The sequence below is a fragment of the Lepidochelys olivacea genome (genome assembly GCF_965140295.1).
Source record: "Lepidochelys olivacea isolate rLepOli2 genome assembly, chromosome: 22".
Taxonomy (NCBI): domain Eukaryota; kingdom Metazoa; phylum Chordata; order Testudines; family Cheloniidae; genus Lepidochelys; species Lepidochelys olivacea.
The window spans coordinates 20,912,030-20,938,539 of record NC_140432.1 but is presented as its reverse complement, the minus strand read 5'-3'; the positions used below and the strand labels follow the sequence as shown (position 1 = coordinate 20,938,539).

At 52.5% G+C, this 26,510-nt stretch overlaps 2 protein-coding genes across 5 annotated transcripts in view; one reads left to right on the top strand and one right to left on the bottom strand.

Moving 5' to 3' along the window:
* SMIM35 (small integral membrane protein 35) overlaps window positions 1–16,659 on the top strand; it is a 33,225-nt gene extending 16,566 nt beyond the window's left edge. For 2 of the 4 annotated variants that reach the window (XR_014709291.1, XM_084612066.1), the window contains 4 exons: window positions 5,344–5,460; window positions 7,688–7,721; window positions 8,506–8,643; window positions 13,872–14,151. Coding sequence is in view for 1 of the 4 variants with exons in the window: in XM_084612066.1 (XP_084468192.1) it covers window positions 5,344–5,460; window positions 7,688–7,721; window positions 8,506–8,611 (257 nt within the window). In the remaining 3 variants the exon portion in view is untranslated. Of the gene's footprint in view, window positions 1–5,343; window positions 5,461–7,687; window positions 7,722–8,505; window positions 8,644–13,871; window positions 14,152–16,058 lie in introns of those variants that run through there. The other 2 variants (XR_014709289.1, XR_014709290.1) reach the window with 2 other exon arrangements.
* A 1,233-nt stretch (window positions 16,660–17,892) lies between these two features.
* IL10RA (interleukin 10 receptor subunit alpha) lies at window positions 17,893–26,368 on the bottom strand. Its single transcript, XM_084612049.1, has 7 exons — window positions 26,289–26,368; window positions 23,210–23,330; window positions 22,842–23,026; window positions 22,118–22,287; window positions 20,965–21,115; window positions 19,930–20,054; window positions 17,893–19,379 (listed from the first exon to the last, which is right to left on the bottom strand). The coding sequence occupies exons 1-7, from the start codon at window positions 26,350–26,352 to the stop codon at window positions 18,405–18,407; spliced, it is 1,791 nt and encodes a 596-aa protein (XP_084468175.1). The 5' UTR covers window positions 26,353–26,368; the 3' UTR covers window positions 17,893–18,404.
* Window positions 26,369–26,510: the final 142 nt, after the last annotated feature.

Below are 26,510 nucleotides of genomic sequence, written 5' to 3'. Positions count from 1 at the left end.
GTTCCCAGGTGAGGCAGAGTAAGCGGCTGTGGAGCGGGTTCTGTGGTGTGTGGGGGTGAGGAGCGCCCATGCATAGCCACTCTGTTTTATGCCCTGCTTTGCCTAGCCGTGGGCAGGAAATCTGGACTCGGCTCCAACAAGTTCTGCCGGTGCCCTCTGAAAGCAGCGGGGGTGTTAGACAGCACCAGGAGCCGCATCTCCGCAGTGCATTAGCTGGGTCTCACCGGGCTGTGCAAATGTTACCTGGGATCTAGCACATGGTGCAGACACTGTGATCTCCTGGGGAAATGTTCTCACCCCAGGGGCATTTTTATCTAAATTGAGCTTCTTGTTAGGTCTTCCTCTCTGCTGCCTCGGTATAGGAACTTGCAGCTGGCAGGTGCTGCTGCCCTTGAGCCACGGCGTGGGGATCTGACCCAGACACAAAGCTGTTCCAGGCTACCCCGGAGTATTCCAGTCCCTGGGCGGTTTCAGAGGCCACAGAGCAGTCTATGGGGGGAGAGCCCTGACATCAAAGCGACAGGGCCACTTTACTATGCTGCATGGCAAGAGGAGCTGGAAGGTGGCACGGATGCTCCATGATATCGACAAACCCTGCAGGCGTCTTTCTCGGGCACTGTGAGAAGCTGTGGCCAGCTAGGATGTCACAGCTGTCACTGTGCGGTACATTGTGCCTGTTTATAACGTCACAGGGGCAGAACTCAGCTCCTCCTGCTCTGAAAGCATAGGCCCCTAGGAGAATCTCCCTTAGCTGTCAGCTGCATGGGGGTCTATGACACACCATAGAACAGTTCTTATTCCTGCCATTAGCACACCAGCCAATGCATTACTGTACTTTTCACTGACCAGACAGTGGGAAATTCTTGACTAGAGATTTGTGCTTGCCCAAACTGGCTAGTTGGGGTGTGTGACTGAGTGACAGCATCCCTGACCCCCAGCCAGATCCTGAGATGGGCTGCAAATTCATAGGATTTATATAATAAAATGCATCATGTAGTGAAATCATTAATAGTTACGCCAATGTCATATACAGTTATATACAGCAGTTATGGTCTATACACTATAAGGATACATAAGAAATGGAACAAAAAATAATAATTTGGGTTTTGTTTTCTTGGCCTTCTGGTTTCTGAGCCTTTAGGGGTCATGTCTCCAAGCTCTGCTCTGAAAACACAAGGGTTAGAAACTTGCTTTTTAAAAACAGGAAATAGGAAAGTCTCCCATCATCACATGACTCCAGCAGCTGGGGTTTATGAAAAACACCCTACACCACTGGTTTTCAGCCTGTGGATTTCCTGAGGGGACTGCAGACTGTCCAAGATTTCCAAAGGGGTCTGCACCTCCCCTCAGAATTTTTTAGGGGTCTGCAAATGAAAAAAGTTTGAAAACCACTGGCTTACACAGCAAAAGTTGGCAGTGCTGGAGTTGCAGAAAGCTGCACGGTGCTGGCAATGGCTGTGTCCAACCACGCTTGTTGCTGGCAGGCTTCCTTCTCCATTTCTTGACCAGTACAGTCAGGGATTTTCTGTCTGAGAGCTGTGCTAAGCAAACCGTGCACCAGTGCCGATGCACAGCATGGATGTGACTGTTTTGGAGGACTCTCTTATACCATAGTCATCCTCCACATTTGCAGTTCATCTATTTATAGGAGCTTCGTGGCACTCCTGGTTTGATCGTGCTTTGCATATGGGCCCAAACCTCGTTACCGAGCTGTGTTCCAGTCTCTGTATCAAGGGTTAATGGCTTCAGTGCCGTGTCTGTGGGAAAGCCATTGCAGGGGTGTGGCTGAACTGGGTGCTAACTGGGCAGCGGGTGGTGACTGCAGGGCTGAGGGTGGCATGGCAGGCACAGAGGAGATGCTGAGTTCCCTGAGCCCAGCTGAAGTGGGAGGCAGAGCTTGGTGTCTGAACACTGGCACCAGCTGTGTCAGCTCCGAGGAGACGGCTGGTACAGAGACCGGTGTAGCTGTATAGACCTCACGCGTCAGTGAAGCGAGAAGAAGCCTGCAGTAGACGAGGCTCAGCGATATGCAGCACAGTGCCTGGGTTTTGTAGGGCTGATAGCACTTGTTGTTCTCTGCAAACTGCGGCCCCTGGGCAGCTCTTTATGGGGTTTTGACTGTGGTAGGGCAGAGGCAGTCACCTGTGAGCAGCGTCCCCGTCCCTGCTGTGATGCGAATGCACAGGGGCCTTTCTCTCTCCTGCAGCCCCTGCACCTCCACCAGCAGTGGCCCTGTGTTGAGCCGCCCGGTGCCCTGTTGCTGGTCGCTCTCTGTGCTGGGGGGCTGCCTGCCTGAGGGGTGAGTGCCTCTGGCAGCTAGGGGGTTACCACTCTCCCGAGCAGGGGCCTGGCACAGCTGAGGCAATGACTCAAGCTGGGGGCTGAGAGTGCCGAGCCCGCGGGCGTCTCCCTCGCGCTGGGTGTGTGGCCCAGATGCCCAGGCTGCGGGTAACAGCTGGCTCGGGGAAGCCCCCCGCAGTCCCAGGCTCAGGCTGTGGGCAGTGCTTTGGAACCTGAGGCCGTCAGCGGGTCCCCTTCGCCTGCCTTGAGCTCACCGGACCCATCAGTGTCACACGGCCCAGGAAAACAGCTAAAGTGACGCAAAGAGCTGGGGGGTGCTGCTCGGCTTTGCCCACAGAGAGCCCCCAGAGCCTGTGGCTGGCCCAGCACTCACTGAGGTGCCTGGCTAGCAGGGAGAGGGGGCTAGGAAGCTGCTCTTCGGCAGGGGATGGAGCCCATGACTGGGGAGACCCTGGGATACTCGCTGATTATATGGACCCCTCGGCCCCAGGGTCCCTGGAAAGGGGGTGCCCGCTGCAAGGATGGGGGCTGTGGGGCCATCGGTTCCTTCCAGGGGCAAAGCTTTATGCCTCTGAAGTATCTGCCCCAGCCCTGGGATGAATCGTCGCCACTGGGTTACCAGAAAGGGGTGACTCCCCTCTGAGGCAGAGATCAGCCCACTCCCCCTTCTGCTTGCGGGGGCGTTTTTTATCAAAGGGTTGCTGCAGGGGCCCCAGTGCCCTGCCCATGTTCCCCCACTCCATGTCTGTGCCCCCAGCCCCGCAGCAGGATGGTGCCCTCAGAGTCGGGGGCGAGAGGGACATTGGAGCAGTGGGGATGGGACGGGACAGCATCGAGCTGGGGCTTGGCTGGCCTGGGGCTCCTTCAATTCTCAGGGTGGGTACAGCTTCCACTGGCACAGCAGGACATGGCCGCTAGAGGGTGCCAGCTGCCCAGGAATTGCCCTGCCCAGGGAGACACGCTGCTGTTCGCTGCACTAAGGGGGCTGATGCATCACGGAGCTGCCCTACACATGCCCTAACGCATTGGGTCCGGCTTCCTATGCCAGGAACTGAGCCATGGGGGGAGTTAGGCCCTGCTGAAGCTGAGAGTGGCAGTGAAAGGGAGTCCAGGGGGGCCCTCAGCCAGGCCCAGACTTCAGCCGCTGACGCTTGCAGGGTCCCAGTTGGCTCCTGGGGGCGGTGCGGTGATGCTGAGCAAAGGGGCTGAATCCCAGGTGGACCCAGGAGCCTCCCCAGAGCGCCGGGGGCCCAGTGCCCGAAACACTGGGCAGCTCTGCCCCACACATTTGAGTGTGTCCAGGGCTGGCTCAGAGGCTGCTGCAGCAGCCTGGAGTTTTGTCTCTGGCCCCCGTCGCCCCCCATGATGATTGTGCTTTCACAACTCTCGCCCCACCGTCCCGCTTCTCGTAAACCTGCCGGAGACTGAGCAGCCTTGGCCACGGGGGCTGCTGGGGAGCAGAGGAGAGCAGGCAACCACTGGCTGCTTCCCCTGTGCTGCGGACCTGTGACTGCCCTGTCCGGGACGAGGGAGGGAGCAGGTATTGCTCCTGCCCTGGGCTATGGGCATGCAGGCAGGATTGGAGCTGACTTGTTTGGGCCAAAACGTGCAGACTCAGGCTGACAGACAAATTGTGCTAACTTGTGTTGATTGAAATACAAATTAAACGTGCTCCCGGCCCTTCTCCCATGGCTGGACCATGGGCGTGGCAAGGGGCATGTCCCAGGAAGGGCAGGCTCACCCCTCTGAACGAGCGCCCATGAGGACAGAGGGGCCAGGGGAATCCATGGACCCCACAAGGCTGCATGCTGTGCTGTGCAGGGCAAGGAGGCTCTGCCCCCTGATATGGGGGCCCCACAATCCTTGCCCTCCCTGCTGCTCACCCGTCCAGTGAGGACATCCCTTATCTGGGCTCAGCACCAGGCCCTTCCCCATGGCCGTGTCCCAGTCTCAGCCAGGTGCAGCAGGGCCTGGCCATGCCGGGAAGGAGTTGCAGAGATGTGAGTGAGCAGTCTGAGCCCAGGGGACCCTCGGGCCTCCCAGAGCCAAGGTCAAACCCTGTCACCTCCTGGCGGTAAACGTAGGCCGGGAATAGCCGGGAATTTGGCAGCTCCTGGGTCCTGCTCCTGAGGAATGAGGAATCCTGTTTATGGCCAGTGCAGCTTCCTGTTTAGACTGAAGGCAGAGGGTCTCCTACGCTGCCCAGACTCACTGTGGAGACGTCACACTCCCTTCCCGGGCCAATTTTCCAGCACGGGGATTGTTACACCTGCAAATATCCCCATCCCGCTCCTGCCTTTGGGGTGAACGTGGGGGAGCTGCAAGCAAACATGGCGCCTTGCACTTGCCAGTGCAGGGCTCCTGTCTCCCAAAGCTCCCGTCCCTCCTTAGCAGCATGGTGCGTATGACGGGCGTGCTGAGAGGCCGTGGTTGAGCCAGGGCTCCATGGTGCCAGGTGCTGTGAGAGACCGTCCCTGCCCCAACGAGCTCACAGTCTAACTAGACAAGATAAAGGAGGGGTGGGGAGGCCCAACATGGAGAGGAGACTCTTGCTTCTCCATGGGAGTCAAAGGGAACAAGCAGGGAGCCAAGGGTGTTTCCTACCAGATACCCCGTGTCACTGCTGCAGATGTTCAAGGACCATCGTCCTGGACCCACTGAGCCAGTGGGGGGTGTGGGTGTGGGGGGTGGTCAGACAGGAGAGGACTTAGTTTCTTTAAAAATGAAAGCTGGGATTCTCCCACAATCCCGTGACTCCAAGAGCTGGGGCTTTAAGAACAACCCTGGATCCCTGAGACTCAAGAAGTCCCAGAGGGTTGGCTCCACTGTGCCGTGTTAGGTATTGTCTACATAGCAGTACTGCCGTGCACAATCTCACCATGCCTTAAGAAGAACAGCGCAGCCGGTGACCTGGCGGGGAAGGGCTCTGTAGCCCACCCCAGTCTCCGGGACCCATCTCCCTGCAGCACCAGAGCTCCAGGTCACCTCCCCAGCGCCTTGGGAATGTTCCTTGGCAGAGCATGTCCTGTTTCTGACTTGCAGGAATCGAGCCCATCAGCATCCTCGGGCTTATCCTGGGCATCGGCCTGGCCTTGCTGCTCCTAGGCATCTTTGGCTACACCGTTCTCAAGTGGTACCTGAGAGGACCAGGTTGGCGTCGTAAGTATGGGCCAGTGGAGAAGGCCTTAGGCAGAGGCAGATACTGAGCCTCTACCTACACAGGTCCCACAGTCCCCTCTGAACTTCTCCATGTACGGCCCCATGTCTGACTCTGAGCCGGGGCTGCCCCCGAGACAATGGGAGCTGCTGATGGGACAGCGCCCTGGTCAGAGAAGGGGCTCCCACGGGACCCCGCACAAGGATTTTATGTTTGTGTCTCCAGTGCCAGACCCAAGCCAGCTGTGTGCTAGGTGTGTGAGTCCCTGTGCTGTCAGGCATTGCTGAGTGAGACAGGGAGCGTTTGTCCCACTGAGACTAGGGCCAGGAGCGCAGCATCCGGCGTCTGTCCCCTGCTGCATGATGCTCTCGGACTCAGAATGGTGGACAGCACCTGCCATTTCCCGTGTGCACAACAAGCTACCTGTGGGCAGGAATTGCTCCAGTCTTGGGAGGAGGCAGCAGACAAGCAGCACCCAGCATCAGCCAGGATGTTACGAAGGTGGGAGGTTTTGGACAGACCCCAGGGCACCCAGCTCTGTCTTGCAAAGCTGGATCTTTAGTGCCCATGCAGAGCAGACGGGAGCTTGGCTTTTCAGATCTTGAATCCCAAAGGCTCCCTGAGTGGAACCCTAGCTCTCGAAGGGCTGCCTCTCTGTGTGATCCCAGGGTGAGGCCGTCCAAAGTGAGTCAGGAGAGGCCAGTGCAGCTGTTCCAAGAGGAGCGCTGGGTGCATTTGGCTTTGGGAAGCTCTGTGACTGTTCCCGGTGACTCAGACCAGCACACAAAGGGAGGAGCTGAACTCCTATAGTCCACTAGCTCCCCACTCATGCAGTGCTCATGAGCCCCAGCCAGGGCCCTGGCCACCCTACCAGCCTGCCTTGAAAGCAGCTGAGCTCCCGGAGCCGGAGACCATTTTCAGTCTTTTCGAGAATGTCCCAGTGCTGCATGCTGGAGCAATGCCTGTCAATAGCACACCTGCCTGGCCTGGACCAGAGAAAAGAGGCAGGGTTATATGAACCTGAAAGGTTTCAGAGTAGGGAAACTCCTGGACTTTATCTATCCTCACAGAGAGCCTCCACGCGTAATTTCACCAACTAGCGAGGATCCAGGACAACAGCATGGCTTGTTTTCAGACAAAGGCAAACCAGGCTGGTGCTGCGGATAGCCAGAGGGGCTGAACGTGGTGAATCAGCACAGCCCCCACCTCATGCCACTCAGCTGCCCTGGTTGGCATGAGCTCCTGGCCCCGTCTGGCAGGACAGCTGGCAGTTAAAGGCTGGGACCATCCTAGAGCAAGCTGGCGGGAGCAAGGGACCCCCTGGGTCAGTGTCTGCGGGCTAGAGACCAAAGGCTTTGAGTCATCGGGCTCTTTAGGAGGGGTGCTGAACTGCATGTTTGGGGCACTGTCTGGCCCAGCCAGAATGCAGGGCCAGATCCTCAACTGGTGTAAATCAGCACTGACATTTGCACCAATGGCACATTTACCCATTCCATTATCCAGAGAGGCCTTTTTGCAGGTAAATGGGGAGCTAAAGGTTCCTGCCCTCTGTACTAATTTACACCCCGCATTGAGAGCAGCAGTTGCTCTGTTAACTCGTGCTTTGCTCAGAGTGTGTGATGGCACACACGGCTGTGGGGCTGACCTGTTGTGTCCACAAATACACGGACTGTGCTACCCTTATTGTCCCTTTAGCCACACCGAGAGAGAGAGTGAGGGAAAGCGAGGAACAAATGGCCTCTGGTCTGAGTTAGCAGCCTCGTGGCCGCAGCCTCAGTTGGGTAGATCATCCCCAAGGAGCTGCTGTGTATGATGCCAGACACCCAGAGGCCAAGCCAGAACTCCCGTGGCTCAGCTTGTCCAGGAGCACGGACCGCCCAGGGATAACGGGCAATGGGGTCTGCAGGGTGGTTAGAATGGGGCTTGAGGCAGGCAGGGTTCTGGAGTGGAGGGGTCACTGTCTGTGCCTAGGGAGCTCCCCTCCACACATCACCTCGCCCCTTGTCTGGGTCTGTGGACACCGTTCGCTCTCGCTGTCTGATATGCAGCGAGATGCACAAAGCAGGCAAGTCAGGACAGTGCAGGCCAGGAACGGGCAATTCTCACCTACTGCTTCCTAGTGCCTTGTAGCTACTCCATGCCGTGGATACGGGTGCATTGTGTAGTCTGCAGGCTGCAGCCCTTCTCCATCCCCCTAACGGTCTCCTCTCTCCCTTTTTTGCTGCCCAGGCCCTAATTTTGTTTTCAACCTGTATCACATCCGGTGAGTATATTTAATGCCCGCTGGCAGGCGTGTGCGGTGAATTGCCTCAGGTCTCTCCTCAGGGCAGGAGCGGGGTAGTTTGGCAGTTTTCCCCAGTGTTATCTGCTAAGCCAGCCAGAGGAGAACAGCTCCCCATCATCGCTCTCACTAGGCAGAGTCAGAGAGCCTGGTTATGCTCTGGGGGGAGGAGTGGCCAGTGCATGTGTGTGTCTCTGCCCGGTGCTTGGTGGAAGAGTTAGGCTTGGAGGAGGTGCTGGGCTCTTCCTGCTCTTGCCTTTTCTGTGAGTGTCCCAGGAGCGGGGCGGGAACAGAAGTGCAGGGCCCATTACTCTGCTAAACACGCCTCGTGCCTGCCTGTGTCAGGCTGCAGCCCAGACGCAGTGCTGTGCGCTGACTGGTGGGAGCTGCATTTGGGGCTGCAGTCCCATGCCAACAGCTTCCAGATTTCAGCTGCCAGAGCCAAGCCCAGTGCTGACTCAGCTTCAGACCCAAACCCTAGGTGGGGTCGGGTCTCTGCCTCTGGACTAGCACATCTGTAGCATCTGGGTGACATGGGGCCCCTCAGCCTGAGATGGAGATTCCAGGGATGGGATGCTGGGGCCTGTCGGGGCACTTCTGCATGTAACACAGGTGGCTCCAGTCTGCTCCATCCAGGATAACTGTCTGCAGCACTTGGGCTTCTCAGGACTTGTCAACGCAGCCCCTGGTACAAACAGATCGTGTGTGTGTATTAATGTCCTGGAGCAGCTCCATCAGGCATCTGCCTCTCTCTGGCTCCCTTTAGCAGCCTGAAGTCTGTGGAAGTGGAGCTGGCCCCGCCGTTCACAGTCAGCGGCTCCATGAGCGACATGGGAAGCGGCTACATGCGGTTTCATGACAGGAACATGTGACGCTGCAAAGCCAGAGATACTGATGCTGCAAGGTGAGGCTGCAGTGGTTCATTCGCTCCAGGGCAGGGAGCAAGGGCGGTTGATCATTAGCCGTGGGCGTCTTTATCTCAGACCTTCCTAAGAATCTCAGTCTGATTCAGCTGCGACATAAAAAAGTCTCTTTGAAACTGGGGAGGCGTGTGCCACTCATAAACCTTGGGTGGGGCAGTCCCCTTTCTCCTGCAGCTCTTTTCACTGCAGTCTGCTTTCCTCTCCTGCCTTCTCCTCTGATCATAGGCATGGGCTTTGGGGAGGGGCCGTGCTCTCTGGCCCAGGCCAGGTGAGTCAGGGTGGGAGAGGGCAGCTCTGTACCTGGCTCTTGCTTTTTCATAAAATATTACAGCCCACCCTCAACTCACTGTCCCCTTAAATGGCTGCACAGGACAGGCCTTGTGATCTTTGGGTCAGCCACTGGGCCAGAAGAGCAAGCAGCTGGAGCTCCCTCTTTCATCAGCCCCGCTGCTGCTGAAAACACCCAGTGAATACACATGAGAACAGGTGTCAGGTACACAGCTGGGAAATGGGCTTGTCCTCTGTGACTGGACACACCTGCCTCTCTGTACCCAGACAGCCTGTCCATTTCACCCCAATTCAGCATTCTCAAGGAGAGCCCTTTCCCACCAGCACCCCAGGGCATTGCTGCCTGCCAGAAATACATGTGTATTGGGAACCTAACCTTTCCCCTCTTTCATGACAGGTCATTGGCTCTGCAGAGGTGGTTGTGTGAGCAATATCCGTTTCCCTGTGTCTTTGCTCAGGATACTGCTATCCACTACATGCGCTGTCTCTCTGTCCATCCCCACTGGGCTGGGACGTGGCCGCCTTAGCTTGTGTGTGCGGCTGAGAAGGGATCAGAGCAGCAATGAGGTGCAAGTGACAGGCTGGACTGCAGCTTCTCACCGGGCTCTGGTTCCATCCCTGGCACTGTTGCTCAGGCAGCAGCCTGGTTTGGGTCACAAGGGCTGATAAGAGAAAGCATCCCTGCCCTCCCTGTGCTAGGCCCACGCTCTTCAGTGGCTGAGAGTCACTACAACATGGTGGGTGGGTGGCTTTTGGGGAGCTCCCTACATTCCCCAGTGGAAAAATCTCCTTGTCCCACTTCTCACTGCTGATGATTGGTATCCTGGTAGCACGCAGGGCCCCATGCTGTGGATCAGGGCTCTGCTAGGTGCTGTAGACGCAGGACAGAGATGGTCCCTGCCTGAGGAGCCTGCTGTCTCAGGATCACGTGAGAAATGAGGTGGGCCCAACAGACAGACTGGGAGAGCCCCAGGTAACAGCACAGTGATGGCTGGCACTAAATGGCCCCTCGCCAACTCCTCCGGGTGACACCCAGCTCAGAGGTGCACAGCTGATCATCCCAGAAAAAGCTTCCAGAGTGGAAGAAAAGCAGATGGGTTTGTCCACATTCAGCCCGGCTGACCATGCTGCCCCGGCGTGTCGCAGTCCCTGGGTAGGAGAGGGCACAAGGATAGGCAGCTATTGGCTGGTCTGCTGCCCCACTGGCCTTGGTGCCTCATGCTTGGAGAATGTGGGGCTGCTCCCCGGGAGCCAGGCAGCCACTGGTCTATCTAGTGCCATCTCTTGTCCTGCTGTTGGCCAGCTTTTCCAGGCCTGTCCAGGGGATTGAGATTTCCCCTCAGAAAAACCCTTGCCATGACTGAGGCCTGTTGGGTGGTGGGAAATCCTGGGTTTTCCCCAGGCTCCTGTTTCAATTCCCCCATTCACAGGCCTGCTCATGGCCTCAGTCTGGCATGGTGTCTGAGGGAAGTGACTTCCTCTCCAGCACCAAGTTGCTGCCCACAAAGTAACAGCTGAGCACTTCCCCCTCCTGCTCCGGAGCAGAGATGTGGGAGCGGCACCTTCCCTGGCCCCAGGAGCAGGGGCTTGTCCAAATCTACAGAGAAGTAATGCATTGGAAACTGGCTGGAAAACTGTTCCCAGAGAGCAGTTATCAGTGGTTCACAGTCAAGCTAGAAGGGCATAATGAGTGGGGTCCCTCAGGGATCAGTTCTGGGTCCAGTTCTGTTCAATATCTTCATAAGTGATTTAGATAATGGCATAGAGAGTACACTGATAAAGTTTGCAGATGATACCAACTTGGGAGGGGTTGCAAGTACTTTGGAGGATAGAATTAAAATTCAAAATGATCTGGACAAACTGGAGAAATGGTCTGAAGTAAATAGGATGAAATTCAATAAGGACAAATGCAAAGTACTCCACTTAGGACAGAACAATCAGTTGCACACATACAAAATGGGAAATGACTGCCTAGGAAGGAGTATGGTGGAAAGGGATCTGGGGGTCATAGTGGATCACAAGCTAAACATGAGTCAACAGTGTAACGCTGTTGCAAAAAAAAGCGAACATCATTCTAGGATGTATTAGCAGGAGCGTTGTAAGCAAGACACAAAAAGTAATTCTTCTGGTCTACTCCATGCTGATTAGGCCTCAGCTGGAGTATTGTGTCCAGTTCTGGGTGCCACATTTCACGCAAGATGTGGACAAATTGGAGAAAGTCCAGCAAAGAGCAACAAAAATGATTAAAGGTCTAGAAAACATGACCTATGAGGGAAGTTTGAAAAAAATTGGGTTTGTTTAGTCTAAAGAGAAGAGAAGACTGAGAGGGCACATGGTAACAGTTTTCAAGTACATAAAAGGTTGTTACAAGGAAGAGGGAGAAAAAATGTTCTTGTTAACCTCTGAGGATAGGTCAAGAAGCAATGGGCTTAAATTGCAGCCAGGGATGTTTAGGTTGGACATTAGGAAAAACTTCCTAACTGTCAGGGTGGTTAAGCACTGGAATAAATTGCCTAGGGAGGTTGTGGAATCTCCATCATTGGGGATTTTTAAGAGCAGGTTAGACAAACACCTGTCAGGGATGGTCTAGATAATACTTAGTCCTGCCATGAGTGCAGGGGACTGGACTAGATGACCTCTCGAGTTCCCTTCCAGTTCTGATTCTATGATTGGCTCCATGCTGTGCTATCCCTTCTCCATGGCCAGGTCCAGATACAACTGCTCTGTGCCCAAAGTAGCTTGCTCTTAATGAGCGTGCTGGGCAAGTACATGCAGCCAATGTGCTGGCTGCAGGCAGGGCTGCCCCATACGGAGGTGCCGGTGGCAGGGTGTTCTCTGGGTGTGAAATCAAACATGCCCCTGAGCAATTTTGTTCCCAGACCCTTTATTTTCAGGATTATTGCTGTGCCATTTGCCCAGTGACAGGGATCCTACCCTGCTCTGTTCACACCCCGGAATCCATTTCCCAAGCACCCAAATGTCAGGTCAGGAGGACTAGACTGGAGTCTTGTGGACCTGCTCCCGTGGGGACAGTCCTGGTGACTCCAGGGGCATGGGATTGGCTAAGCAAGTCTCATTCCCTCCTTCCAAGGGATGCAGGTTTCTCCACTTCTCCTGGCCCAGGGAGCAAGGCACTAGGACCATGGGTCAAATCTGGTCTGCCCCAGGCCCAAAATAAGATGGCCAATGTCTTTGTGTAAACGGGAACCATCATAGTCTCTGATTCCGGTCTGACTCCCCCACATTTTCAACAGTGCTCAGCTTTGGTGTGGGGTTCTTCCTAGTTTCGAGTGGTCACCAAAGCTGGGGGAATTCCTGGGCTCTCGGTTTCTTTGAAAAGGAGCCCAAAAAGCAGATGCTCCATTTCCACTGAAATGAAAGTGTTGCAATTTTTGTTTCTCAAATAACTTCTCCATCCACTATATCATCCTCAATTTCTTCGGCTGTGCCTCACTTCCTGGGGTGGGGAGGGAAGCATGGGCCATGTCTGTATTGGGAGTGAGCCCTGATGCAGCCGCACCCAGTGCAAGCTACAAGTGTAGACTAGCAGAGCTGCATGTGCACCGGCTCAATTTCCTCCTGCTTGAAACGGGGATAAGAGACACCAGTGCACACCTCAGCTTCCCTTGTCTGCACCAGGGCTGGAGTCTGGGGAGATTCCTCAGTGCTGAACCCCACACTGCACTTCCACCCGTGCAGCTTGGGAGCTGCTGGAAGGAAAGCCATTCTGTTCCCACCGTTCTCTGCTGTGGAATTGTTTCCTGCAGGGACGCAATGCAGCCTAGTGCAGGGGGCTGGGCGTCAGGAACCCTGCTGTGGAAGCTTCAGGAGATGGCGATGATAACCCCCGGCAGTATGGCCAGGCTTAGCTCGTTGCTGTCTGTAGAGCGCTTTGAGATCCTCTCTGGAGCTGTGCTAGAGAAAGGCACATGCTGTTATTTTATATGGAACTGGGACCTGTATTTTCACACTGTAGAGCTGGATTTGGGAGCTTTCCACCACTAATCACTCATGCAAAATACACTGGGGCAAAGGCAATTAACTCCTTGTGTGCCAGGATCTAGTGCCTGGCAAGACTCACTCATCGTTAGCATGCACATGTGAAGAAGGGCGGCAGGGCCCTCTGCTGAACTCTTTGCATGGTACAAAATAAACAGGGAACACAGAAAACTCGCAAGCAGAAGGTTACAGAATGTGTTGATGGGCCACAGAAATTGATAGTTATTTTTGTACAGGTGGGGAAAATGCCTTGTACAAAATGAGACTGCAACAAACTTCCCTCTTTAGTGAAGTAAATTAACAAACATGGAAATTTGGCCGTACAACATGAATAACGAAAGCAAATACTTCACAAAAGCCCCAAATGCTTGTTCGTGGTTTTCTGGTTGCCCTCTTCAGGACATGAATGTCCCCTAATGCCCCACGTGTGAGCAGTGGTGTGGTAGGGTGTGCGTGTCTGAGCAACAATATCTGCTGGCAAAATAGGAAATCACCAGAACAGCATTGAAATAAGAGGGGTGGGAAAGCGAGCGTGTGGCTAAACTCCAGCCTCGGGAGGAGAAACGTGGTTGAGACACTGGAGCAAAGGGTGAGGAGGCAGGAACTCCCAAGTTACCCCTGCACTGGGCATTGGCTCCCTCCGACTCCTCGGGAAAGGCATTTCCCCTCCTCATGCCTGAGTGAAGAACACTGACCTACCTTGAGGGGATGCTCCATTCATTAAAGACTCTGAGGCATCAAACTCCAACAGCATTGTTCTGTCTACCTGAACACTTCTTGTCATGGCTGTGGGTTTGGCTTTGGGCAGTGCAGTGCAGTGACTGCTAGGGAAACGTATGGGCATTAGGATATGTTATCTGTGATTGTCAGCTACATTGTCAGAAGCAGTGTCAAATCGTGGGTTGTGCCCTTGTGTCCCCAGCTGCAGAGCGTTTGTGCTTTCTCGCAGAGGCGTTCAGCTCGCTACAGACTGCAGGAAGGAGGCTCAGGGACTAGAGTTGGAGACAATCTGCAAGCAATGAGAGTGTCTCCGGCACTGAGGGAGGGAGCAGCAGAACCAGCTTTCATTGCTCTGTGCACTTGTGTATTCTCTGCATCCTTTGGGCTGCAGCGTGTTCGTACAGACACATGCCATAAGCAGAGTTTTTGTAACAGTGCCTCTTCTGCCGTGCAATGCAAACCTGCCAATAAATGTCATCATCAGCAGCAAGAGTGACCACCTTTAACTTACTACAAATGAACTGTCCCACGAACACAGAAATAACCCCCCAGGAAAGTGCCCTGTGGCAGTTTGGTTTTGATAGGCAGGTAGGTGCCCTAGGCGGATTGCATGCAGGTTGGGCAGGGCATAAGGGAAGGGATTTTTGAACAATGTATGGGAAAATGTTTTCTCAGAAGGAAAAACACAAAGAAAAAGCAAAGGTCTAGTTCAGCAGAAGGCATGAGAACAGAATCAAAACAGACTAGCTCCATGGCAGGGTTTGCAGGGGAGCAGAGCTACAACCACAAGAGAAGGACTGCGAGAAGGGTGCTAAGTCTGAGAGTGCTGGAGACCTGCAGCTGCGCTGAGCTGGGACATCAACAGGAAACAGAACAGGTAAAAGTCAGGGCAGGGGGAAGAAGCTGTCCTCTCTCATGGCCCCTTCCTGCGGGTGGGGCGGGGGCGCTGTGTAAATACTCCTGAGCACAGTAGGACTAGAGAAGTGAAGGAGAGGTGACTGGAGAGCTACAGACTGGCTGCAGCAACTGGGGGCTGGACTCCTTGTGGCTTTTTTGCTCACTTCCTGCACATGAGAAACTGGTAGCAGCCTGGGCCTGGAGCCAGCCAGAGGGAGTGTGTTCAGCCCTTATAGACCAGATTAGTGAGGCCAGATGAAATTCGCCTCCTTCCTGCCTCCCCCCCAACTCCTCGGGGTATTGGCTTGGAAAAAGTGTTCCTTAAAATTGGTATTTTTATTATTTGTATCATTGTAGCACCTAGGACCCCCAGTCATACACCAAGACCCCACTGCGCTTGGCACTGTACAAACACAAAACCAAAAGTTGGTCCCTGCCCTAAGGAGCTGACAATCCAAGTATGAAACCAGAGACAACAGATGGATACTGACAGCCCGATGGTGAAGTACGAGGACCCAGAGAGACAGGGTTATTCTCTACAAGGCTGGAATAAGCCTGGTTCTAATATCCGCCTTTGCCTCTGGGGGTGGGAGGTTCCTAAATGATACAGGGCTCCCACAGGTTTCTCAGCTGGATTCCAGCCGTGCATAGAGCTGCGCCCCTGTGTTTGTATGCGCACGTCTGTCTGCCTAATTTGTCCATCTATCCTAGCACGATGACTGATGGACCGACGGCTTTGTAATGGCAGAGGCCACTCCCTTTCCTGTCTTCTCTTCCCTGTCCCCTTGTCCCACTTCTCTTACCCTCACCCTTCTCTCTGCTCCGTGGCTACCCTACACGCAGCTCATTGCTGAATGGTGGGCCTGGGACATTGGACAGTGGACACAAGTTATCCAGAGCCACAGATTCTCCTTGTACTCCTAGGTCCCCTTAAATATTTACATACTTTAATCTTATTGTTTGGAAGGCGTCCACATTTAGTTACATACTGTAAGCCTGTTGGTTGAAAGGAATTTGCACATGTGCCATCTTGTTGGTTGGGAAGAGTAAGCATAATCATTTACATAGTGCAACCTGATGGCTGAAAAGAAAGGAGGCCTCAAACGAGAGCACTTGAGGGGCAGGCATAGATAGACATATCAGAGATGTGTGAGTGTGTGTGTGTGTATATGGTTATGTCGTTATTCCATTGGGGAGGGTCTTTTCCATATGCGGAAACCTGCCATAAAGAGACCACTCAAGGTGCTAGCAAAAATGAGCCCTAATTAGCATTTCTCTTTAGCCAAAGCTGGAATTAAATTATGAAGTAAGCCCACTGGAAGTGGCAAAAATAGGCAGAAATGCTGCTGGCATGAGTGAGTTGCACCTTCCTGCAAAAGTCAGATGTAACCACCCTTCACGTCTCTAGCTGTCTGATACCATGGAAAAATGTGCCCCACTGGTGGAATTTCCTCTGGACTTTGAGATGGGTCAGTTCCTCCTTTCATTACAGGAACTTCTACTGTGTCACTGAAAGAAACAGTTGCATCCAGCCCTCTGCCAAATGCTGCAAATTAAACTTGAACCTAACAAGGGGAAACTTCCTGATGTGCTGATAAGGACGATGGAAGAGAGCTGCTTTGTGGTATTACTCCAAAGTCCTACTCATCAGCTGTGTTTAGGTAACCGGTTTTACTGAAAAAACCCACAGTGGAGTTTCTGTGAAGTTTGGGTGACTCTAGGAGAATTCCTGAAATGCCCTGGTAGGAGTTTAATTTAACCCACAACAAAACGCCCTTTGACCTTCTGTTGTGTTTCCATTTCTAAATGTAAGAAGAAGAGCGAAAATGGGGCGGGATGTGCCATTGCTTTGTAGCTTGTGTCATCATTTAAATCTGTGTGATGTGAAGGTAAAATTACTCCCATTCAGAGGGGAGAGGGGTTGCTGTGACCTTCAGAATCCCTCCCAGCCAGTTGTCAAAGGGTTCACTGTTGGGTAACAGCAACTCCTACTAGGCCTGACAAACGCCCTCCACCGAGCACACCTCTTTCATGGGCTGAGTCCATTGATGATGTCATGTGAGGGCACGAATAAAAATGTATGTCACACTGATGCTCATTGTCCGCGCGAGATGTGTGGAGGGATGCTATTTAAGGAGTTGTACAGGTGCTGAAAATACCTTTCAAAGGCTGTCACCAACCAAAGAGAATAACCAGGTTTCTTCCAGCCAGGACGTAGGAGGTGTAGCTCTGTCGGAACAGAAATTGAGCTTTGTAATGGAAGCCCTATTTACATGGGACGTCTCCTGGCGGCTGGGCAGTCAAGAGGGAGACAAGACACTGGAGAATGAACCACAGGCAGTTGCCCTGTCTCTGAGGGAAGACAATGAACTTTGAGGAATATAATGGGAAGGCAGAAAGACCCCTTTTGTCCGGCACCTGAGGAAGCAAATGGACAGTGCGTGTATAGTCATGAAAACAGGATCTCAGTCAGGCTTGGCTAAAACGGGGTGAGATGAACGTCCTTAGACAGAAGGTTAGCTGCGACGTTTAGTCTTTGTTTTATATGTAACCATCCCGTTTCCATCATCCTTAATCACCGGCGCGAGAGTTTTAGTCTTAGGACTATAAATGGATCTGTGCTGTGGTGTTATATAGGAGCTGATCCAGAGTTGAGCTGTACAAGCTGTGTACACTGCTCCCTTGGGGACAGCAAACCTGGTATTACTGTGAGTGTTCACCAGACAAGGGTCTGGACGCTACGGGGGAATGCTTCAAGGGGACTGGGGTACATATATTGTTAACTTGCAAGGCAAAGGAAGGGCTGGCATAGTCCAGAGGAGATGGGTTGGGGGCTAACAGACTGGAGTTGTCAGGGAGCTGACACCCAGTTAAGTACCAGCAAGTCTCTCTCTTGCAGGAGGAAGGGGTGTAACACGAGGTGACTCTCAGTGCCGTGTGCCCTGAGAACAATCCCAGTTGCCCAGTTTGCTCAGGTGTAAACATGACAATTGGTGCATTGCCTTTTGCTCGTGATTTGTCACCAAATACATCAAATTTACAGGATTCACTTGGGAAAACTGCATTCCACTGCTGCCAGCTTATGTGGAACCGCAGGAGAGAAGCTGACTATCTTGCTCCTGTTCCTTCAGTTCTGATCTAAAAATTCTCTTTCTCATGTGCACGGTAATGGCACAATGTTGCAGTTCCCTGATCCCTAGAAGGGAAAACCCAGCTGTAGCTTCAATACTCACACACAAGAAGATACACTGAAATAAATGACACCATTTGTCTTTTATATATTTAAAAATTAAATAAATAACATTTCTTTGAACAAAAGAGGCAAAACATTTCCAATAGTCAATATACAACACTCATAAATATGTCAGGGGTCTTGCTGCTGTTAATAGCCCTTGCGTGAGAGAGGAGAGGGAAAGGATATCTCTGGGCCCCAGGACTAATGTCCATGCAGAAATGCCGCACAATTTTAATACAGCTTACTGCCTCTATCCCATTCTTCCCACAGACACGTTATATGTTTCCAGCAGGGGAGAGACACGTTCTCTGTACTGAATGGAGATGGGTGGGAATCTCTGTCATGGCCATCTGCCCTGTTTGGTGGAGGCTGTGTCTGTGGATGGGGGGTAGGCTGCAGCTCTCTCAGCTCTGCAGTTCTGATGTGGCTCCCATCAGCACAACTTTCATGGTGTTGGCAATAGCTTATCACAGTAGCTGCTCCCCCAGGGACACCACTACATGAGGTAGTTAAGAACAAATCATACAAAGAGAGCCTGCTATGCTCGCAGCTCCCCATGTGACGCCTCACTCCAGTCCAGGAGCAGACTCTCCCCAGCCTGGCCTATCGGCGACTATCCTTGCAGTCAGCCCCCAGCAGGCTCTGAGAGTCGATTTCCAAGCAGAGTCGCTCATTTGAATGTAAGCTGGAGATGAGAGGCAGGGTGCCCAGCAGGTCTGTGTTGAAGATGTCCAATGCAAAGGGCACCTTGGGGAGCTCAGGGAGGGATTTCGAGGGCACAGAAATGCCCAGCGCCCCGTAGTTGAGCAGACTCGAGCCGCTGCACTCCAGCCTGCTTGTAAAGCCCAGGAAGCCTGACTCCCTAGCGAGCACCGTGTCTGCATTGCCGCAGGTGAGCTCTGGGGATGCCTGCTTCAAGTAGCCTTTGGCTAGGGCAGGCTCAGAGCAACCCATCTCCAGCGTGACATCGGTCCTGCCTGGGCTTTGTGTGGGAAGCTGTCCCTCAGTTTTGTCCTGCTGCCTCTCTACGGTACCCTTCGGCTGCTTCAGGTACCCACGAAACTCCACAGCCTCCTGGCTGAGCCCCCTGGCCGGCGGGGAAGAGTCACGCTCTCTTTCACGCTGGTCCTGCCCCTCATCCACAGATGTATAGTCCCTGCTGCTGGCGGAGTGTGTCAGGCACGGGGGACGCCTCACCAGGCTTATGCCACTATCGTCACTCCCTGGCAGCTGTCTTTTGTAGTCCTGGCTCTCTGAGCCCCAGAACCGGCTCAGGCCAGAGGAAGAGTCTTGTAGGCAAATGCCGCTGTCGGTGCTGTTGCAACTGCTGTCCCCCCGTGCTAGGCCTTCCGGCTCCAGCCGGCGTTCACAGTCATCAGGGAAGGTCAGGAACACGCAGCCCTTGTCTGGTGGCTGTTGTGCAGGGCTGGAGCTGCTGTCTGTGCTGCTGTGTTGCATGGGGTCCTTTTGGCACATGGAGAGTTGCTGGACTGACTCCTCATCCAAGCACACAACCACGTCCCTGGCCCCGAAGGGGAAGTGCTCATGCTCTGACCCAGAGGGTTTTAGGAGAGATTTCTGGGAGGGGCGGAAAGAAGCAGGAAGATGGGTTATCTTGCTTCGTTCCCTCATCCTCTACTTGTTACTGTTTGTTGCTTGGCTCACTCCCCACATCTACACCCACACCAGCACTCGCCATAGGGGGCAGTGCTCTGCTGGTGGACCCACTGCAGCAGTGCGTGCCCCTTTTGGAGGTGCTGAGCACACCCAACTCCCATTGACGCCCTCTGGAGCCACCCATGCTCTGCATGTCTGACCATTCGGCCCAGGGGGCTGCAAAGTGGGCAGGAAAACAGAGGCCCTTTTGAAAACATGAGCAGTGTGGACTGGTGGCAAGAGCTGAAACTAGACCCGGGGGCTTTGAATTCTGGGTCAGCACCCTGCCTCCTGGAGAACATGGCTCCCAAAGCCTGGGAACCGAAAAGCTCTGTGCTCACGCAGAGCAGCGATGCTGTGTGTGGCAGGGATCTGCCTGCCCACTGCACTTAGCAACAATACGCCAGAGGGACCCTGCCACACTGGGAGTCAGAGAGCCTCACATGTGGCCATTAGCATCTGGTCGGCTTACCAATATGGCTGGTGTCCTGACGGGTTGCTTTATGTATGCACAGAGTAGAAGAGTGCCCAGGAGAAGAGCGGCTGAGAAAACGAGGAGGAAGATGCCAACGCCGACAGATATAATCCCCGTGCTCTCTGGAAAGGAACAGAAGACTGGAGTTAGCGCGCCCTTGTGGCACAGGCTCTTGAGTCACGCTGCCATTGTCGGCCAGGCAATAGGCGCACATGGCGCCCTGCAGAGATAAGGGACGTGAAGGTGTGTCCATCTCTAGAGCCTTTGATCTGAGAAGCCCCAAGTGTGTGTGTGAGGGGGGATCTCTGGAGGGCTAGTATGTGTGTGAGGGGGAGTATCTTGCAGGGAGCTGTGTAAGTGTGACGGGAGGATCTCTGGGGGTGTATATGGCCTGGCTAGAGGATTTTGGGGCTCCCCAGTAGCTTTATTCTCCAGGGCCATATCATCACAATCTCTTCTTCCCTCCCACACACATTCCTCCAGCCCCTCCTCCCTCTCCGCCTGTCCCTGTGTGCAGTGGCTATTGCCATACGCTAGGCACAGGCAGCAGCAGGCCCCAGAGGCTGGGTGCCCCTGACCTCGCAGGGCGTGGGAGTCATCTCAGCCACAGGGCTCTGGGAATGTCATGAGGACTTCAGAGCTGGCCACGTGGCTCTGCTGTGTCATGGAGGGGTCCCTCGAGTGGGGAGGCTCAATGCCACCTCAAGAGCATCCTTCCTGGGTGAACTCTCTGGGGCAGAGTCTCCCTTGTGCCTAAGCTCCACATGGAGAACAGGAGGATCTGGGGAATGGAAGGCATCAGGATATGGCCACAGCTCTCTGATTCCGAGAGCTAGTCTGCACTGGACCCCACCCCAGGCGTGAGTCAGAGCAGCCCAAGAGCTGCCAAACCATACTTCAGCAGCATATGGTCCCTAAGGGTCCGCATGGCAGCTGAGGAGCAGGCAGGGAAATATCCAGCAGTGGCTCTGCCAGAGTGATGGGTGGAGCTCAGACCCAGGTAAGACCAATAGATCCAGCGTGTCCGTTTACCGTCCTCCTTGGGGATCGCAACACACTTCTCCTTGGTCATGTTGGAGGCGACTGGCCTGGAGAGGACACATGGCTCTACACGGATGCAGTACTCCTCGCCCCACAGGAGCATGGGGATGTCAAACTCTTCTCTGGTCTCCACCTGCACCTGCTGAAATAGTCACCAGAAGGACTGTCACCTTTGGCAGGCTGGGCACTAGTGACCAGCACAGAGTGGCCCAGTGGACCAGAACCTGGGGAGTTTCTTGGACATTTGGAGGTGGTTCTTTCACCTGATTTGGCCCCTGTGGTTCTGGGTCTGAAGTGGGCCTGCTTTCAGGCTGGCTTGGGCATGTCTTGGGAATAGCCAGATGTTCACGTGAGCAGCTGATCTCATGAGATTCCCACTTTTCCAACAGTGCAGGTAGCTGAGGGTGCAAGTGTGGCCTTGTGGCTGGGACCTGGGGCAGCAGCTCAGGACTCCTGGGTTCTATTGCCAGTTCTGTCACTGACCTCCTTGGTGACTTTAGGCAAGATGCTTATCTCCCTGGGTCTCAGTGCCCCATCTGTAAAATGGGGATAACCATCTATTGAGCTTATCTGTCTCTTACTCTGGTCTGTGCAATGGGGCCTTGCTCTAGTGTGGGGCCATTAGGTGCTATTGCACACACATCACAATTACTTGCACCTGATCCCTGGATTGGCTTCAGGTCTGAACGCAGAACACCTTGGCCCATGTTGCTCTCTGTCTGTCTATATTAGAGCAGGTCAAACATTTAAACTCTTTCTCTTGAAAACCACTGCTCTTTCAAAGTTGTTTTCATTTTACGGTTCATGGTCCATAAATGTTCTGGGTTTTGTGAAATTCTTTTATATTTTTAATTGAAATGCTCATTCTCATTGACTGAAAATCGACTCAGCAAAATGTCCCAGTGATGGATTTGGGATCTATTCCAGTGCCAGTGTTGGTGAAAACCTCACAACTTATTGTTTATAAAAAAATTCAATATTGTTGATTCTTTTGTAAAAAAACAAAACATTTAGTTTAAATCATGGCAATTTTTCAACTTAAAAATGTCTTGTTCAAAGCATCTCAACCAGTCCTAAGTATGAAGGCCATCGACACTGTCCCCCACCCCTGGAGTCTGGGTGACACAAGTGCTGGCTGTCTCACCTGGAGATTGTCTGACGCCCTCCTGACATACGTTCTGTATTGTCTACCATACTTTTGTATGTCTTTGTATGAGACCGTCTTGTTCCCCACTTTCAGGATCAGCTGCTGCACGCTCACGTGGATGGTGTTGTCTCTCACAGACAGACTCACATCTGATAGACGCAGAGTAGCTGGAAAAACATAATACAGAATCCATGAGAATTGTTTCTCTTTCGTTCCGCTAAGAGAGGTTTGTTCTAATCACAGGAGCCCAGTGTCAAACAGCTCTCGGCCCACATGCATTTCAAGTGGCACTCTTCTATTCTATTCTATCCAAGTTCTTAGCCCACCCTCACCATCCCAGCATCTCACCCCTGGCAGTAGTGCATTAAGTGCTGTGACTAACATCTGTCACATGAGGTTTGTTCAACCTAACCCAAAACAGTTTGTCAGAATGAACTCTGGCGCAGTGACTCTGCCATGAACTCTCTTGAGCACCGTGGCCAGCGCACGGGCTGCGAGTGCTTTATGAATGCAGCTGTCATTATTAGCACTTAGTGACTAGGCACCTGAGTAATCATATAGCAGGGGTCAGGAGTAAGCTCCCCAGCTAAGCAGAAACAGAGCTCTGACACCAAGCACATGAAAGATATTTGCTAGCAGCTAAATCAAGTTTACAGGATGCAGTTTTGTGGCTATGGATTTTAGGGTCCAGAAGAGAAAATGATGGAAAAACCCCAGGTACCTTCTTTTGGGGAAAAAGCGTTCGTCCTGGCCCAGAGAGAGGTGCGGTTTCCAGATACTGCCCTAACTCTTGCAAAATAGCGGGGAGAAGATGGTTGAGTGTCCATCATCTGGTAGGTCAGATTGCAGGAGTGCCCAGAGATCCCAGTGCAGTCTGGGACAGCCATCCAGGGAGGCTTACCATACCTGTAGGGAGAATGTCACTCCTTAACGAAATGTTTTCTGGGTGTGGGAAGCATTAGGGCTGCTGGAAAGTTAGCACAAGATTTCTGTGAACTGATTTGCACATTAAATATCAGAGCAAGTGTAAAGCAAAAGTGACTTGGGTTTCAGAGGCGAGTTCATCTCCCTATGGTCCTGGGTACTTACAGCTTATATTCCACTTCATACAACGTGTCACGGGAGTAGTTCACTCCGGGCGTCCAGTGCAGTACATAGTTGAAGATGTCAGCAACAAATCGCACTTTGCCTGGTTGGGACAGACTCTCACCTGCAGGAAGGAATCAAAAGGGAGAGTTTGCAGCAGGCCAGTCCTGGGGATGAGCCAAGGGGTCCAGGTGCATTGTGGGGTGTGATCTTATTGCAGTGATGTGCTCACCTCAGCACACACTCCAGAGCTGGGCCTGGGGAGATGTCACTGTGGACAGGAATGTGGGGGAAGTTCCAGTCTGTCTCGGAAACCCAGCATTAGAAGCAACAACCCTTTCATTCTACTCATCCTCCAGCAGGGCCCATCCTTCTCCGAGAGAGTGTCTCCTCTGCACTTATCATGGAGAAGACACAGACCCCCTCCACAAACAACAACAGGGATGAACTCTGCTCCCCCTGGGAGCTTCTGCAGAGTATTGGGTCATAGCTATAAATATCACCTCCTTGGGAGCAGCTACATCATCTCTGCATCAGCTGCTCTGCTTTTCCCTCTCTCCATCTATCTATCATGTTCTGTCTTCTCCTGCTCCACGTTCCACCCAGTAGAACCTTCCTGAGCTTCAGAGTCCCACGTAAGTAGCCCATGAACAGAGTCATGACAGCAATGCCAGCCATATGGTCCACAACCCCCTAGTCTCTCTTACTGCACTGTATGGTGTCCCTCCCAGGAGGCTCAGTGTGAAGCTGCGTTTGTTGGACTCCATCACTGCCCCCAGGATCGCTCATTTCAAAGGAAAAGGAAAGAACATTTTAAGCAGAGTGCTGAGCTCTCAGTGATCACACCCTGGCAGTTAAACTCTCAATGCCTGGGGCCAGCAGCTTTGTGTGTGTGTGTGGGGGGGGGTGTGTGAGAAAACCTGGATTTGTGCTGGAAATGGCCCAACTTGATTATCATACACATTGTAAGGAGAGTGATCACTTTAGATAAGCTATTGCCAGCAGGAGAGTGGGGTGGGGGGAAGTATTTTTTCATGCTTTGTGTGTATAAAAGATCTTCTACACTTTCCACAGTATGCATCCAATGAAGTGAGCTGTAGCTCACAAAAGCTTATGCTCAAATAAATTGGTTAGTCTCTAAGGTGCCACAAGTACTCCTTTTCTTTTTGTGAATACAGACTAACATGGCTGTTACTCTGAAACATACCACCTGCCGTGACTTTTAAAATATTCATTAGGTGCTGTCCACACCTAACAGGAAAGCCACAGAGTGAAACTCCAAGCAAGGAACTTGCTGAAAGCTTTTTCTTTCTTTCTTTCTTTCTTTCTTTCTTTCTTTCTTTCTTTCTTTCTTTCTTTCTTTCTTTCTTTCTTTCTTTCTCATTAATACCACAACAACAACAACAAAAACAGAGGTGAGAAGCACCAACCCGTGGTTCCATTTTGAAAATGTGTAAACAAATGTTCACAGGTTTCTGAGTTCGGAAATTCATTGAAACTGGCTCTTTACCATAGTTTCAATTTTGACAAATCTGCATTTTTCAATGATGAAAACTTTAGCTGAAAAATTCCTGACCAGTCTAATCAATATCCTCATTTTGCAGATAGGAAAACTGAGGCCGAGGGAAGTTAAGTGACTAGCCCAAGATCACCCAGGAAATAAGTAGCAGAGCGAGGAATAGAACCAGATCCACAAGTCCTAGTCTCCTGATCAGTCACTGGACCATGAAGTGTTCTGAAGAATATTTATTTAATATTTTGACAGTGCTTTGGCAATTAAATTGTTCAATGTTATCCTCTTCCCCCGCTTTGACTGAGGGATGGTTATCTGACACTAGTTTGCTGAACTTAGAACCACCTGACAGTTATTTGAAATGACACAGAAGTGCTGTACTTGCTAGTGACAGATTATGCTGAAGGCAGGAAAGTGCAGAGATATTTTCAGAAAAATCCCAGCCAAAGGAAACCCAGCTCCTAGACTTGACCAGGTGAGAGTGGCATTCTAGGGAATGGGCATGGAGAATGGATTTTCTAACCAGACAAAACACTGTCTGTGGAATTTGTTTGAAAGAATTTCCTGTCACTTTGTTCCTTTCTGAAGCTGCTGCTGATTTAATCCAACTGAGATGGGCTGCAAGCTCCTTGCAGCCCTGGGTATTTTGATTTGTGGGCTATGGAGGGACATCATCTTCCTTGGTGTAGCCAGTACAAGCATGGATACAATGGCAAGTAAGACACTCAGAGAAGGAACACATCTGAGAATGACTCTACCCTTTAGACAAAACCCTAGGAAGGCTGGTCCAGTGGTTAGAGTGAGAGGCAGGACACCTGGGTTAAATTTCCTCCTCGGTCACAGTTACGGACTGCCTCTGGGACCTTGGGTAACTGCAAACTTCAAATGACTTAGTTCTCAGCTTGCATCCAGCCATCCTGCCACTATGTGGAGGGGAAAGACCTCTGGTCTCCAAACACCTTGTGTCTTCTGAGCTGGAACATTTCCAGGTCCAATGTCAAAATATTATCAGCTAACGGCAGTTACTGCTTTCCTGTTTACCTCCTTTGCAGCAGCTGCCGTTCAATAACAAATATTAACCCACCACCTGCTCCCAAAGCCATGGTGCGCCAGCACAAGTGAGCAAAGCTCAGGGAGGTTGGTGACGCTGACTTCACAGAGGGTCTTTGCAGTGACAAGGGGCCATGTTCATAGGGAACTGGGGTCCAGATTAGCATTCCCCAAATGGAGACAGACAATGTATGGGGACAAATGGGGATTTCAGGCATTGAAGATGTGTACTTCAAGTAGAGGAGAGAGTGATGGACTTCCCTCCTGCCGCCCTGCCAGTGTCACCCAGAGAAATCTCATGTGAAAGCAAGGATACAAATAAATATGAATGAAATATTAAAAATCCAAGAGGTTCCACACACTTCCCCCTATCCTTAGCCCACCTAGCCAAGCTCTGAACCCCAACCCTGGGCTGTGAATCATGGTGCTGAGGAAGGAAGGGAGCAGGAGGCCCCCTAGATTAGTATTTAAGAAGTAGGGAAGTCACTGGCTGCTGATTAAGGGTTGAAGATGGCTTACCATATATCTGCAGGCAGAGGGACACCACAACCCCCACTGTCAGTGCTGAGAAACCTGGTGCCATCCTGGGACCTGCATTGTCCGCATGTACCTAGCTGGGAGAGCAGAAAGCTGTGATCTCTGTAGGTCTCACTAGCACCCTTGTTTTTCCTCTTGGAGGCTGAGCTCAGTATGACGTCTGAGGGGGCGTCAGCATTACACCACAGCTCTTCTGCTGTTTCC

Bases quoted from the DNA above. Each gene is read 5' to 3' on its own strand.
- IL10RA (XM_084612049.1), bottom strand. From the start codon at position 26,352: ATGGCACCAGGTTTCTCAGCACTGACAGTGGGGGTTGTGGTGTCCCTC. The intron at 23,331-26,288 runs GTAAGCCATCTT...TCCTTCCTGCAG, and splicing joins CCTCTGCCTGCAGATATATG to GTGAGAGTCTGTCCCAACCA. The intron at 23,027-23,209 runs GTAAGTACCCAG...TTCTCCCTACAG, and splicing joins TATGAAGTGGAATATAAGCT to GTATGGTAAGCCTCCCTGGA.